Here is a 9,592-nt window from a genome sequence, read left to right as displayed (position 1 = left end):
GTCGCCCGGTCCCCTCCACGCGTAAATACACACACGCACCCCCGACTCTCGCGCCGCGCACGCCAGGGGCCTGGGACCCCGGACTCCACTTCTTGTCTCCTACATCCAGGACCTGGGACCCCCCCCCCCCCCCCCCCCCCCCCCCCGGGGGCAGGGGGCGCCCTGGTCCCCGCGGAAGCTCCCCCAGGCTCCGGGCGCCCGGGACTTGGGGCCCCTGCCCGGACAGCCCCAGGACCCGCCCCGGCAGCCCGCGCCCCAGGCCCACCAGCACACTCCCGCCCACTGCCTCGGCCCACCCGCGAGGGGGCGGAATCCGCCCGGCACACGTGTGCGGATTACTAAGCAGCTCCGGCAGGGCCACCGCCGCCGTCTCCGCGCAGCAACCCCTGCTAATTGCGGGGGAAGGGCTCTCGGAGCGCGCGGAACCGCGGGGAACCGAGAATGCGCTCGGAAGCTGCGCCGCCTGCCTGGGGAAGGAGGCGGCCGCGGGGGCACAGCTGGACTTGGAGTGCAGCGCGAAGGGGTGGGAAGTTTTGCCGAGTTGCGTAGCAGGTGTTTCCTCCCCACGCAGGGGCTCGGCCGGGCACAGCCAGGGTCTGTCCGCAGGCCCCTGCCCCGACCCGAGGGAAAATAAACCCGCACGCACTTCCCGGAGATAGCCCTCTTCGCCCGGACTTCGCTCGCTTCGCCTCTGTGTTCCCAGCCAGGCCGGCGAGACCCAAGGCCGCTGCCCACCCGCCCCTGCTCGGCCCGCCGCGCCTCCGCAGCAGCTCCAACAGTGGCGCCCAAGGCAGGGCGTCCGGACCGAGCTGGGCCCGTGGGCAGAGGATAGGTAGGTGTCTGCCGGAGGGTCCCCGATCCGGAGCGACCGGGAGTTCAGGCGACTAACACCAAACATTTGCGCTCCCTGAGATGTCGGGGGCGCATTCCCACCGACACCCTGTCGTAGGGGCGAGTGCGCGCGTGGAGGGTCTGGTGCCTGGCGGTCGGCTCTCCACGGGCCCTGGCCGCCGGGTGGGGAAGGGCGGCCGGGAGGGGAAGCCTAATCTGCCATTCTCTCCATCTCTCTCCAGGCCAGGCCCATCTGGAGTTTCCTAATGGAACCAGAGACAGTCCTCCTTCGCCTTGTCAATCACCCTCGAATCTGGAACACTCAAGGAATAAAAAAAGGGTGGGGAAAAAAATGGAAGAATCTAGAGAGGGAAGGGGGGGGGATAATATGTGGGGAAAGAGCAAGTGGCCATTAGAAAACACACACACACACACACGCGCGCGCGCGCGAGATGTGACAGCACCCTTCAAAAAGGAAAAGAAAAAAAAACGTATTTAGATATAGACGTTCCCAGGAGCGGGACGATGGGGTGTCGATGGATACGAGGGGCACGCAAGGAGGCCAAAATGAGGAAGGGGGGCAGGCACTTTGCAATGTGAAAATCAATCAATATCCCCTCTCTCCAGCTCCTCTGGGTCCCTCCTCCCCCCTCTCCCGGAATCAAGAGCGAGCCTGTTTTCTTTCCCAGAGAATAGACAAACGCCGGGGCTCCCGCCAGCCCCGACATCGCAGCCTGTAGGCTACTTGCAGGAGAACATTCCCAAGTCGTTTCAAGGAGAAAACCAAGTTCACAGAGCTCCCAGCCCCGGGAGTGACCCGGGGAGACTCCTTCTCTGGACCAGACGGAGCAAGGGGTACAGCCCCGTGGCCACAGCGGGCACCAGCGAGGTGGAGCCCCAGCCGGGTCTCCCCGCGTCCCCCACGCACCTCGCCAGCTCCTGCCAACTTGCGAGGAGCGAAGTCCAGGCAGAGGGAGACGGGGGCGACCTTACGGAGGCGGCCGGCCAGGCAGTCCTCCCGGGGTCCGCTGGAGGAGGAGGAAGGGGCGGCCGAGCGGGCGCGCGGGTGCGGGGAGCCCGGGCGGCAGGCGGGCTTGCCCACTGGCTCCCACTACCACCACCCCCCCCCCCCCGCCCCAGCCGCCCCGAACCCCTGGAGAGCCAGAACTTGCGAGGCCGGCTTCGCCCGGGCCACTTTGGCAGCCCCCCGGGGTCCGGGGAAAGTCCCGGGGACCGGCCGAGCCGCCCCGACCCGCCGTGCCACATCCCGGAGCAGGCGGCGTCGCTCGCCACGGCGCAGGTGCAGCCCCAGTCGGGCTCCTTCCTCCCCGGCAGCCCACCGCGCCCCGCCGAAACACGGAGAGCGCGTCGTGCCGGCCGCGGGAAGGGGAAGGAGGGGAGGGGGAGACAGGGCGGTGGGGAGGCCACGGCAGCCCGGGTCCCGGGCGTCCGCGATGGAGCCCCCCGCCGGCCGGCGCCGGCCCCGGCACCCTGCCCGCCCCCGAACGCGCCCCCGCGCCCGCGAGCGGGGCCCTCGCAGGGCTCGCCCGCGTCCCCCGGCAGCAGGCGAGCCCGCCTTACCCTTGGCCGCAGCGAGGAGCCCCGCGCACAGCACCAGCAGCGCCGGGAGCAGGAGCGGCCGCTCGCGTCTCCTCCGCGCAGTCATGTCTGCAGATAGTCCACACGCTCGCGGCGGCGCGGGCGCTTGTCGGGGGCTCGGCGGGGCCACGCACCGGGCCGAGCGGTCAGCGGCGGGCAGGGCGAGCCGGAGAGGGGTCCCGCCGCCCCGAGCCGCCGCGCACCCGACGCCTCCCGCAGGTCCGCGCGCCCGGCTCGCCGCCCGCCCGTAGCATCGGTCCCGAGCCACTGCGGGGCTGAGCGGCTCCGGGCGGGGAGAGGCTCCGAGGCGGCGAGGCTGCGGGCGGGGGCCGGCGCGGAGCGAGCGCGCAGCCGGGCGAGAGCCGGAGCCGAGGCAGCTGGAGAGCGAGCCGGCGAGTGGGAGCCGCGGGAGGGAGGGAGGCAGGCAGGGAGGGAGGGAGGGGGCGCAGGGAGGGCGGGGGGAGGAGAGCCAGCCCGGAGAGGGAAGGCGGGGAGCGCAGGAGACAGGCTGCTAGCGGCACAAGGAGCCGCCGCGGCGGCGGCTGGACTCAACCATCCCTACCCGCGGAGAGGGGAAGGAGGCTGGGCTCGGCGCAGCCCCAGACACAGCCCGGCCTCGGGCCCCGCGCTCCCCGCGCACCCCGCGCCTTGCTCGTGCGGCCTGGGGCGCAGCAGCAGCAGCAGCAGCAGCAGCAGCAGCGGCGCGCAGGCTGGAAAAAGGAGGCTCGGCAGCCGCTCCGGTGGGGGACACCCAGCCACGCGCGGGGAGAGGCCGCGCCATCCGGCCACTCGAGCGCACAGGAGGGACTGTGCGGGGGCGGGGGCCGGCCTCCACCTGCTGGTGTCTCTCTCCCCGCTGACCTGAGAGGAGCCCCCTGCGTAACTTGGAAAAGAAATGCGGGTGGAGACAGCCCGCAAGCTCTAACCCCAAGGAGCAAAGATGAACATTAAAATAAAATGAAATAAAATAATAATTATTATTATTTTGAGATCTTTGGGCATGATGGCTATCTGCAAGAAGTTAGACCGATTTTCCTATTTCCTGACTTAGGTCGTGTTAGGGTTATCTGTGAACAAACTTAGGTTCAGATGAAATTCAAAATCAGGCAGGACGTCTGGAATTGATAACATGGTCTAGGCAAGAGAGACGGCAGGTTGGCAAATCTTCAAGTGGAACTGTGTCAGATTTAATGGGCTGGGTAGAGACTTTAAGAGAAAAGAGACAGAGATCCTTTCTGAATCTGCTAAAGGGATGAAGCCAGCAGAGAGAGAACAGAGCCCTAGAACGGCAAGTGGTTGGTAGAATGAACCAGATTCCGCCCTCCCCAAATTAAAAAAAAAAAAAAAAAAAAAAAAAATGTGTTTATGCAATCTCTGGGGAATATGTAAGGCAAGGCATTTTAGGGAATGCCGCGAAGTCCATACAAGACAGAAACCACAAGTGAGTGCTAGCACTAACAAAGGGTCATTTAAAGGATTTATCACTTCTGACCAAAAAAGGTTTAGTAACTCCATTAGAGGATTGGAGGGAACCAGAACATGGACACCCCACACCTTAGTAAGAGAGGATTCCATTTTATCTCCAGAAACACAGTCACCGTTGATACTAATCGCCGATCCGCCCCATCACTGAATGCCTTTGGTGGAATGGAGAGCCCATGGTTGACAATTGCCCATGGTGCTTTACCCTTGTCTCTTTCAGTGTTCAAGACTGAATCGGCTGACAACTTCAGAATAATTTCTTACATTCCTGCCTTATTTCTCTTATATTCTCCTTGCCCCAATGGTCTCTAGGCTACACAAGAATGTGATGACCATCCAGAAAATGAAGGGTTACAATCTTGAAATGTAAGCCCCAAAGCATGATTTCCTCAGCCTCCCTACAGCCTACCAGGAACTGGGAGTGCCATCAAAACCAAGGTCTCTCTCAACAGAGATATGAGCTTCCAAATATGAGGAACCAAATGTGCTTCTCTGAAAGTTGCAGTGTTAGTAGACATGACTTAGATACATGCAGAGTCCTATTATGTCGTAGCTCTCCCTGGAGGGAGAATAAGAGGGCAAAATGGCTCAAGCATTGGGGAATTCCCAGTGGATTCCATGAGTTCTATTCTTTGGGCTAAACTGGGCATTTAGAGGGGAGGATCATCCCTCTGTGACTTCAGATCAGATCCCAGACGGTACCCGTAAATCAGCAAGTCAACAGAAATGTGTTCTAAGACCCATTAAGTGCTCCAATAGTTCATTTGCAGCTTCTCATCAGGAACAAACAAAAAAATTGGTTTTAGAAGGCTAAAGAGCTGACTTCTTGAGAAACAGAGTCTTGTCTTTCCACTGCTATCCTTAATGACTAATGTCACCAAGAAGGATCTCTCCCATTAAAAAATCATTTCCAAAATGTAACCATCCTGGTCTGGATGCATAGATGATTTTTGTTTTATTCGGATCCCAATCAGCAACGCTGAGTGTCACCGGCACAACCCAATACTCTTACGCGTGTGTGACAGTCCCCAGGCTGTAGTTTGAACTTCATGTTTCTTGGGTCCTGCTTAAGGTCTTTAACGCCACCCCCTTTCTCTGGGGTACAAAAAAACTGTCCGACTCTCATTTTTAGGAAACAATGATCCCCAATAACCATAACTACCTTTTCTTGCTGCGATCTAGGTGGGGCATTTTCTTTGCCCAGATCATGTGTCAGAGAGTTACAGTAGTTCCTGCCAAATTGCTCCTTGATCTTAAGTATGGTGAGGGTGGGGAGAGGGCTGTCAAATAAGATCGACTGATCTTGTAATCTGGTTGTGTTTGTGTGTTAATAATACGAGATTTTTTAATCCCCAAGACCTTAAGGTTTCGTTTGGGAGAAAAGCATGTGGTGTTGCTGCCATCTAGTGTCAAGCTTTCCTTGTTGGGTGTTGCAGAGAAATTGGTGGTCCCTTAGTTGATCCGAGGACCCCTACTTGCTTTTAGAAAGCCCCTCTGGAACTCTCTTGCCCCCTTCATGTAATCAGGCTGTAGATGAAGGCCATGATTATGTTCCTAGGAGCTCTTTCCCCCTTTGATTGTTAAATGGATGTGAAATCCTTGATTTATATCACAATTCTAATGCCAGTTATTTAGAGCAGCATTAACCAAATGGGATTAGAGTTAAATCAGGTACTGTGGGGAATTCACACCAGGCAGATTTGTGACCACTTTTCTGTTTTGGCCTGCAGTGTCTGGAACACCGTGCTTTTGCATTGAGGTGTTTTGTTTTGTTTTGTTTTATTTTTTTCTCCCAGCCGTAGGCATACTACTGTCTTAATTCTCAGGCTTCTGGCTAAGCAGTACTAGCGATATTTTTGGCACTCAGCAATGGGAGTTGAGCAGGTAAAAACTACCTTATTAAGACTCAGGTGGTGGGATGGCAATAGAAACCTCTGAAAGTCTTGTAAATGAAGAGGGAGAGTGGTTTTAAGTGAAATGGCCTGAGGAGGGGACAGAAAATAGGAACAGGATACCTGAGATACAATGAGGAATTAAAAACTTTGCACAAATGAGAATGCTCGTTCACCAGAAAAGCAATGCATGCATGAAAATCTTAGAGAATACAGTATGCTGTCGTGAATGCTAAGCGGGTCACTGTTTGGCTTTTTTAATGTCACGGACTAAAATGTGAGGGGTGACTATGGAACTGGGTAAATTGTCAGAGCCACAGGATTCCTGTTTCCCTAAATGCAATGCCTATCTTGGAGGAGCAAGAAGATTGGATGCTCAAGGAATTAAAGCAGAAGTCAGAATAATTGCTGATAGTTTGCAGACGCCTTTGATACATAATCTCAATAACATGGATGACATGATCACCACCCCCGCCCCTTGTGAGGAGGAGGAAAGGGGGGGGGGGTCTTTCAGGAATCACGTGACTTTGTAGGAGGTCACATCTTACTAAGGACCAGATGGTGACTAACACTCAGCCTTTCACTACATCAACATTTACAGACCATGTCTACTCCCCACCCCCCACGCCGCCCACACTGAGTAGCACCCAAGCCTGGGCTCCGGTGCTCTCACAAATGGGCCTCTCCGCTCCTGTGGTTGCTTTATGAAAGAACAGAGCCAGGCATCTATAGAACACTCTGCTCAATATCGGCAGACTACACATTCTTTTCAAGTGTGCGTAGAGCATTCTCCAAGATAGACTGTTTGCTAGACCATAAAAAAAAAAATTAAAAAAAAAAAAACAGATCCTGTGACTATTTGCAAACTATTTACTCATATAAATCTTGATTTTTAAAACTATGCTCAGTGCATGGTTTGAAAATAAATAAGCTGAGTACTTTTCAATGTTTTTTAACAAAAGGACACCCTTAACTACATGTATATGTGTATATAAACATACATATGTATATATGTGTATGTATATGGAGATTACTTTCGCTTTGTAAATGACATAAACAGAAGACAGATGAATGGTATTAGGATGTAGGAAACTAAGATGTGTTAAATCAATCTGAGAAGACAAACCATGTTATAAGTGATCCACTGGGAAGGAGGAGAAAATTCTGCATTCTCTTCTTTCACAAACAGGTAGCCAAATTAAAGAGGCCCAAAATGCAGGCTTCCGTGTGCCTCAAAATGGCACAGAAGGCTTGTTGAAACACAGATTTCTTTTTTTTTTTTTCAACGTTTTTTATTTATTTTTGGGACAGAGAGAGACAGAGCATGAACGGGGGAGGGGCAGAGAGAGAGGGAGACACAGAATCGGAAACAGGCTCCAGGCTCCGAGCCATCAGCCCAGAGCCTGACGCGGGGCTCGAACTCATGGACCGTGAGATCGTGACCTGGCTGAAGTCGGACGCTTAACCGACTGCGCCACCCAGGCGCCCCGAAGCACAGATTTCTGACCCCAATCGTGGTGCTTCTGATTCAGCATGTCTGGGATGGGGCCCAAGAATTTACATTTCTTACAAGTTTCTAGGTGACACCGGGGCATGCTGGGACCATTTTTGGGAACCATTGGTATGGGGGTTTAGTTTGTGGTCACAATGTCATGCTTTAAATCCCATATCTGCCACTTTCTAAACAGGGGACATTAAAAACCACCTAATCTAAGTTTGATCATCTGAAAATACATCAAATGATACTTACCTCATAGTCCTGTTGGAAAGTTAACAACAGTTGATACATAGCACAATGATCAAAAAAATATGATTTTCCTTTTCTATCCAGTCAATCTCTGAAGGAGGAGAGAAGAAAACAACCCAGATGGAGAAAGGCTTACCCATCTGCTCTGATCCACATTTTAGGAGTGGCAAAGTGGAGTTTGGTAGTGAAAAAGGAACGCATTCAGTCAACATCCCCCAGATTGTCTCAAGGTGAATCCCACAAGAATCCATGTGGGGAAAAGCACAGGCTTTATTGACTATGACTTTTAAGATCAGCTTGAAAGGCTGCTTCACACCTGGCTCTTTCCCAAGGCTTGCAGAACACCAGCAAGCTTGAAAACCTCAGTCCGGAACTAGATGACATGACCTTCTGAATGTTCATTAATAATGCTTTCTTCTTGCACTAAAACAAACCTAGGGCAGAGATGCTTTTAATAGCTACCAGCACGGTCTAATACTGAGGTCATTAGATCAGTGAGGAGAGATTTGGTTGCTTCTCCAGGTCTCGATACTGTTGTGAAAACACAACCAAAAGTTTATCTAGCTTTAGGGACAGTTGCCTAGAAGTAGGTGACTTTTTCCAGAGACTTCCGCAGATAGCCATTCTCCAAAGAGATGAACTTTTAGAAGGGCTGAACATTTTCTCTAGCTTGATGCTTTTGGCAAAACTACCTCCCTTCTGAGACTCAATTTCTTTAGCTAGAAAAGAGAGTTTGGGTTCATATTTACGCTAACTCTAAAGTCCTGATTCTTCCTTTCTTATCCTACTTTTAGCATTTTCTTCTTCTTCAGGTAACTATATAATGACAAGTGTTTATATGTCTCTTGTTAGGTTCAGGGAGTTAAGGAAAAGCATTCCAAAATTATAATATAAAAATAATCCTTTTATCAGAAAGACCTGCAAAGAAGCAGTCACAACACACACACACACACACACACACACACACACACACACACCCCTCTGCAGCAACTTTCCAATACAAATTGTTGCATTTGTCTTCAGGTATGAACTGGGACTGTTCTGATTTTTATATGTTCTTTCTAAAAAGTCGGTGGTTGTACAGTAATCACAAAGCTGGAAATAATCATTTTGCTCGAAAATGTCTTACATTCAGACATCAGGAGGAGACAGTTACACCATCCACTGTGTTGTATCAATCCATCTTGCTTGTGGTGACTGATTTCCTCATATTGAGAAAGCATCGAATTAAAATGTTTCATTTGCCTGTTTTTAAAACACATGGAGAACAGCCATAGAACCATGGCTCCATTTGAAAAATGGGGATTCTCATACTGGTGGGCTTTCATTCCACCCGTGGTCGTGTAGCATGTCCTCATTCTGCCAGATTGACTGTATTAGAGAGAAGGTCCCGGGATGAGCATTAAAGGTGCCAAGAATTGAGGTTGAACGTGCTTGGTCTTCTTCTCCTCCTTCTCCCTTCACATATTTTGGGAAGAATATGACTGAGCAGTGGTGGGGAGCAGGGGGTGAAGAAGGGTGTTGTAAAAATCTCCTCATAAAAGAGTCACAGATTGCTCTAGAATATTTCCATCATGCTTCCTCTGCCTACCCAGGAGTTCCTTCCTTCCACTCCTTGCCCGTTTCTCTTTGACCTCAAGGATAGACGAAGTGTATGATTACCTGTATATTTTATATGTCAACTGTCCAAATCCCTTTGAATTTCAGTATGTCTAAAATGTCACTAGCGGAGTCTTGTCCTTTGAAGCTTGGAGGCCTTTTGGTATTCCCGAACACCCCAAGAGGCAAAGATACCTGTATGAATTCTGAGTTGTCATAGTCACCTCTTACGAACTAGCCTGACCTTTCACTGAGAAAGCAAAATCCCTGGAGATTTGAGCAAAGTATGGTAGTAAAGGCAAAGAAACATGTTCAGAAAGGCATCACATGATCAAGGACTGATAAGGCCACCATCGCTGGTTACCTTAGAAGCCCTGTTTCCTCCGTCTGGCTGTAGGGCAACATTCTGTAAGTGGAGAATGTGTTCTCCCCACACATTCCT

General features: G+C 52.4%; 1 protein-coding gene across 1 annotated transcript; it reads left to right on the top strand.

Moving 5' to 3' along the window:
• Positions 1-912: 912 nt before the first annotated feature.
• LOC125922525 (translation initiation factor IF-2-like) lies at positions 913-2,509 on the top strand. Its single transcript, XM_049630104.1, has 2 exons — positions 913-955; positions 1,521-2,509. Exons 1-2 carry the CDS (start codon positions 913-915, stop codon positions 2,507-2,509), a joined length of 1,032 nt encoding a protein of 343 aa, XP_049486061.1.
• The last annotated feature ends 7,083 nt before the right edge of the window (positions 2,510-9,592 follow it).

This window comes from Panthera uncia, chromosome B1 (assembly GCF_023721935.1).
Source record: "Panthera uncia isolate 11264 chromosome B1, Puncia_PCG_1.0, whole genome shotgun sequence".
NCBI lineage: Eukaryota > Metazoa > Chordata > Mammalia > Carnivora > Felidae > Panthera > Panthera uncia.
This window is presented reverse-complemented; position numbering and strand designations above follow the sequence as displayed.

Bases quoted from the DNA above. Each gene is read 5' to 3' on its own strand.
- LOC125922525 (XM_049630104.1), top strand. From the start codon at position 913: ATGTCGGGGGCGCATTCCCACCGACACCCTGTCGTAGGGGCGA. The intron at 956-1,520 runs GTGCGCGCGTGG...TTTCTTTCCCAG, and splicing joins ACACCCTGTCGTAGGGGCGA to AGAATAGACAAACGCCGGGG.